The sequence below is a fragment of the Tauraco erythrolophus genome, chromosome 25, assembly GCF_009769465.1.
Source record: "Tauraco erythrolophus isolate bTauEry1 chromosome 25, bTauEry1.pri, whole genome shotgun sequence".
Lineage (NCBI taxonomy): Eukaryota > Metazoa > Chordata > Aves > Musophagiformes > Musophagidae > Tauraco > Tauraco erythrolophus.
The window spans coordinates 4,902,892-4,908,468 of record NC_141489.1 but is presented as its reverse complement, the minus strand read 5'-3'; the positions used below and the strand labels follow the sequence as shown (position 1 = coordinate 4,908,468).

Here is a 5,577-nt window from a genome sequence, read left to right as displayed (position 1 = left end):
GGGCAGCTCTGTCCCCAGGAGCCTGCGGGCAGCGGGGTTTGGCAGGGCTGAGTGTGCCACACCAGTCAGGGGGGCACTGAGAGAACTGGGGGTACTGGGGAGTAAGGGGGCAACAGCACTAGGCTGAGGGGACGGTGCCACCACCCACCCGATCCACTGAAGTGCCTTAACCCCGCTGGCCCCCTGCCCGCAGGGTCCCTGGGGTGGGGTTCACAGGCAGAGGGGAGGGGGGCGTTTACATATTCCCATGGTGTCTGGCTCAGGGGTGCCTGCTCTGCCTCTTGTGTAACCATTTTTTGTCTTATTTTGGGTATTTTCTAATAAAACCAGTTAGCAGCAGCTCTGTGTGTGTACGTGTGTGCCGGGGGTCCTGCAGCCCCCCCGACCCTTCCCCAAATCAGTGCACAGGCGTGGCCATAGCAGCACTTTATTGGAGCCCACACGGCCCGAGGAGCAGCCCCAGCCTCACCATTACTTCCACAGCTTCTTGATGGACATGTTCTTCTCGCTGTCCTTCTGCATCACCTGGGCAGGGAGGAGGAGACAGTTGGTTCCCAGCCTGCAGCCCCCCTCCTCCTCCTTCCCCCATCTGGGTGCTGATAACCCCCAAAACCCACCCCCACTCCCAAGCTTCAGCCCTCCACCCCAGCCCAGGAAAGGTCTCCACCACCTCCCCAGCCTCTTCCATGTCACTCCCAGCTTAACTTGGCAACAACACCCTCAACAATGTTGGTTGTCCCCAGAGCTGAGCCCCTTCATCCTTTGCAGCTCCTGGGTCCCACCTCCAGCCTCCCCGTTCTGTGAGGAACCCGCCAGCAGCCCCCACTTCACCCCCACAGCATGGCACTGACCTTGGCGACAGCCATTTCAAAGTCCTCCTGCGTGACGTGCACCCGCCTCTCCCTCAGCGCGTACATGCCCGCTTCTGTGCACACTCCCTGCGAGGGACAGGGATGTCACACCCACCGCTCCCCCCTCTGCCAGCCCTGGTGCCAGCCCAGTGCCCCCAGCTCACCTTCACTTCCGCACCCGACGCCCCTGGCATCAGCTCCGCGATCTTCCGCAGGTTGATGCCCCGCGTCAGGTTCATCTTCCGGGAGTGGATCTTGAGGATGTCCAGGCGGGCCTGGAGGAGAGAGGCAGCGAGGTGAGGGTTGGAGCCACAGGAATCGCTCCTGGAGAGGGCTGGGGACAACGTCCTCCTGCCAGGGAGAGGATGAGGACAGCAGGAAACTGAGGGAGAGCTGGGGCCTGCTGTGGGGCACCCCACCTACCTCCTCGTTGGGAGGGGGGAACTCGATCTTCCTGTCAATGCGGCCAGGGCGCAGCAGAGCCGAGTCCAGGATGTCGATCCGGTTCGTGGCCATGATCACCTGCACGGGGAGAACAACTGTCACCGCTCCGGGTGCCCCACTGCCACCACGGGGCTGGCAGGACACTGTGCCATCTGCAGGCAGGGAGGGCACCCTCCTACCTTGATGTTCTTGGTGGCCTCGAAGCCATCGAGCTGGTTGAGGAGCTCCAGCATCGTGCGCTGCACCTCGCTGTCCCCACCAGAGCCACCCTCCAGGCGGGAGGAGCCGATGGAGTCGATCTCGTCCATGAAGATGATGGAGGGAGCATGTTCCCGGGCCATCACAAACAGCTCCCGCACCATTCGGGCACCTGCAGGGAGCAGAGAGGGCTGAGCCCTGGCACCACATGCAGCTCAGAGCACCCACAGCACCTCTGCCTGCGCTGGGCACCACGTGAAAGGCCCCTCTCGAGGCCACCCAGCACTGCTGGAGCCCTCGCTGGGGCTCCGGCATGAGCAGCCACCTCCCCCCACACCCTTTTACCTTCGCCAATGAACTTCTGCACCAGCTCAGAGCCCGAGACACGGATGAAGGTGCAGTCAGTGTGGTGGGCCACAGCCCTGGCCAGCAAGGTCTTGCCTGTGCCGGGGGGTCCGTACAGCAGCACACCCTGCAACAGCCGCGTGGACACCTCAGCACCCCTGTCTGTGCCTGTCCGGCCAGCCCACACCCTGACAGGAGCCATGGGGACCCCCTCAGGGATGACACAGACAGTGCCACTGTAGCACCCTCAGATGCTGACCCCCACCACAGACCCACACTTGCCTTGGCTGGGCGATCCCCAGCGCCTCAAAGAGCTCAGGGTGCTTGACCGCAGCTCGATCACTTCCTTGATCTCCTTTATCTGCTTGTCCAAACCGCCGATCATCTCGTAAGTGGAATCTGGGACCTTCTCCACCATCATCAGGGACACAAGAGGGTCCACTTTGTTGGGCAGGATCTTGTGCAGTGTGTAGCTGTCATTGCGCAGGGCCACACGGCAGTTCGGCGTCACCTGCAGTGAGGGCAGAGGGGAGCTCACCGTCCCCGGGGCAGGGAAGGGCCAGGCAGGGCCAGGCTGCCCGGAGGGAGCGGTCACATCCCTTTCCATGGGCCCAGGACACTCACATCATTAATGTCGATGTTCTTGTCCACGTCCACCACAAACTTCCCCTCCGGGTGCACCTGGAAAGCAGCAGTTGCCACCACAAGAGTTATTTCTCTAAGTCCCCTGTCATGTGCCCAATATCCACATCAGCTGCTTGGAGTGGGAGGAAGGAGCTAGAAAGCTCAGCTGCCACCAAACACCCTGCAAAAGCCCTAAGGAAGGTGCCTCCCACGTTTCTGGGGAAGGTTTGAGCCCAGGAGAGCCACCACAACGTGCTTCTCTGGAAAAAGAGCTCTCGCTTGATGTCTTTTGGTTGTTACCTCCCCCACAGCTCACACTCACACTTGCTCCAACCACCGTGGGGTCAAAGGGAGGGTCTGTTGGACCCCACCCCACTCACCCCTGCTCTGCCCAGCCCAGTTTCCCCTTGGCACAGTTCAGCCTCATACCTTGACGAGCACTTTCTTCTTGTCCATGGCTCTCACCACCTCTCCCACGTAGGAGCCCTGCTCCTGCAGCAGCTGCAGCTCCTCCCGCAGCAGGCGCACTGCAGAGGAGGAGACATTGGCACCAGCACCCGTGCCCAGATCCCCTGCCCACATCAGAGGGACAGCGCTTGTCGCTGTGGCCAGGAGCCACCAGCCCAGCAGGCAGGACCGGCCCCAGAGCCCAGGGGGAGGAAGATGAGGGGACCCAGGACGTACCCTTGGCGTTCAACTCGTTCCTCTGCGCCTGCAGGCGCCGCAGGTTCTGGCTCTTCTCGTTCACGATGAGCTGCTTGGAGAAAAGCTTTGCTGGCACCTCAGCACCCTGCGCAGCAGCCCAGCGTGGGCACCAGCACGACGGCCTGTGTCTTGGCACAGGGACCTGGAGGGGACAGCTCTGCCCAGCAGGATGTGGGCAGCCAAATCCCACTGCCAAGGGCTGCACGACATCTCCCACGCACTCAGCAGTGCTGCCAGCTCGTAGGACTCACACCCATCTCATACACCCCGCCACCCAAAAGTTGGGTCCTGCTTGTAGATGCCACCCTGGGGCAGGAATTCCCCCCGAACAGGGCACTGCAGCGCAGAAAGGGCTCTGGGAGCTCTCGGGCACACGGCCACGGCAGCGCCTCCCCGGGACAGCCCGGCCGGGACATCCCGCAACCGGGACAGACGCACCTGCAGCTCCTCAATCTTGGACAGGTAGTACTGCCGGAGCCCGCTGCCGCCCTTCCCGTCATCCATCTCCATCTGCGGGACAGCGGGGCTCAGCAGCGCCGGCCTCGGCCCCGACGGCTCCCGTTCCGCCCGCGGCCTCCGCAATCGTCTCGACCCTCAGCCAGGCTCCGCGCCGACCCTTTAGTCGCCATTTCCCGCTCCGACCTCCCCGCGCCAGGCCCCGGGGCGCCGCTTTCCCTCCCTCCTCCCCCGGGCCAGTGCCCAACAACGGCCCCAAAGCGCCGGTTCCCCGCGGGTCTCTCGGTGCCCTCCCGAATAGCCCTTCCCCCGCCCGGAGCCTCGTCCTACGTCCCATATCCCACATTCAATATCCCGTATCCCCCATCCCTCAGGCGCCGCCCCCGCCCCCCGGCAGGCCGAGGCGAGCCCCGCCGAGTCACGGCGCCCGCCGGGCCCCGCCCAGACCCGCTCCCGGCAGAGCCCCGCGGCAGCGCGGCGCGACCCGCGCAACCCCCGGCGGCAGCCGCAGCCCCTCCGGCGCGGCCGCACCTGCTCGGGCCCGTCCACCGCCATCTTCTCCGCCGGCATCGGACCGCGGCGCCGCTCCTGCCGGCACTAAAGATGGCCGCCTCCCTCCTTCCGCTGCCCGCCCCGGCGCGCCGGGCGTGATGGCGTCACTTCCTCTCCTTGGCGGGAAGCCGCGGAGAGCGCATGAACAATGCGGCGCCCGCTGAGCAAAATGCGCATGCGTGAGAGTGACTAGGCCGAGTGGCGGCCTTGCCGCCATGTTGGTGCGGTCAAACGTGGCTTCTCCGTATCATGAAGCACCGCGGGGGCACGGAGAGGCCATAGACGTGTCCCTGACGGGACTCGTTATCTTTTATCTTTCTTCCGCCCGCGGCAGCCCGCCTGGCCCCAGCGGTGTGGGCGCGCCACTCCCAAGATGGCGGCGAGGGCGAGCGGAAGCGGAGGTCGGGTTGCTCACGCGGGGGTCGCCGGGAAGGCGGTGAGGGGTCGGGGCGGCGGGACCGGGACTGGGGCGGTTTGCGGCTGCGGCCGCGGTGGGGGACGGGCGGACGGACGGGCGGGCGGAGAGGAGAGGGCGCCGCGGGAGCTGCTGTGGGGCCGCCCCGGAGCGGCCGGCACGGCACAGCGCCGCCGCGGCGGGTGTGCTCTCGGTCCTCCGCCCCCCCCCCCCCGGTGTGTTCCGCGCTCTGTTCGCGCGGCCGGCGGCACCGGCCGGCGGCAAAAGCACCGGGACAGCGGCGCGGCGCGTCTGCTGGGGGTGCCCGGGGGAGTCTGTCCGGGCGCGGAGCAGGGCCCAGCCCGGGCGTGCCGGGGGCACCGGAGAGCCCTTCAAAGGCACCCCGGGCTCCCCGTGAGCTCAGCCGGAGACACCCCGTCTCCGAACCTCGGCTGGGGGAGCCGGGCTGAGCCCCCGTGCCCTCTGCTCTGCTCTCGGGAGACCCCCCTGCAGTGCTGCCTTCAGCTCTGGAGGCCCCAACAGCAGAAGGACATGGAGCTGCTGGAGCGGGTCCAGAGGAGGCCACGGAGATGATCCAAGGGCTGGAGCACCTCTGCTATGGAGACAGGCTGAGAGAGTTGGGGCTGTTCAGCCTGGAGAAGAGAAGGCTCCAGGGAGACCTTCCAGCACCTTCCAGTGCCTAAAGGGGCTACAGGAAAGCTGGAGAGGGGCTTTGGACAAGGGTGTGTAGTGACAGGACACGGGGCAATGGCTTTGAACTGACAGAGGGGAGATTTTGATGGGATCTAAGGAGGAAATTCTTACCTCTGAGAGTGGTGAGGCACTGGCACAGGTTGCCTAGAGAAGTTGTAGCTGCCCCATCCCTGGCAGTGTTCAAGGCCAGGTTGGATGAGGCTTTGAGCAACCTGGTGTAGTGGAAGGTGTCCCTGCCCATGGCAGGGGGGTTGGAACTGGATGATCTTTAAGGCCCTTCCAACCCAAACCATC

General features: G+C 65.1%; 1 protein-coding gene across 1 annotated transcript; it reads right to left on the bottom strand.

The window, feature by feature from the left end:
* Positions 1-411: 411 nt before the first annotated feature.
* Positions 412-4,241, bottom strand: PSMC5 (proteasome 26S subunit, ATPase 5). The gene is given in 13 exon segments (XM_086626760.1): positions 412-525; positions 852-938; positions 1,016-1,126; positions 1,275-1,373; positions 1,475-1,665; positions 1,839-1,965; positions 2,117-2,169; positions 2,172-2,349; positions 2,463-2,519; positions 2,892-2,989; positions 3,147-3,216; positions 3,606-3,677; positions 4,155-4,241. Coding segments are annotated over 13 exon segments (1,236 nt in total). The 5' UTR covers positions 4,194-4,241; the 3' UTR covers positions 412-471.
* Between the last annotated feature and the right edge of the window lie 1,336 nt (positions 4,242-5,577).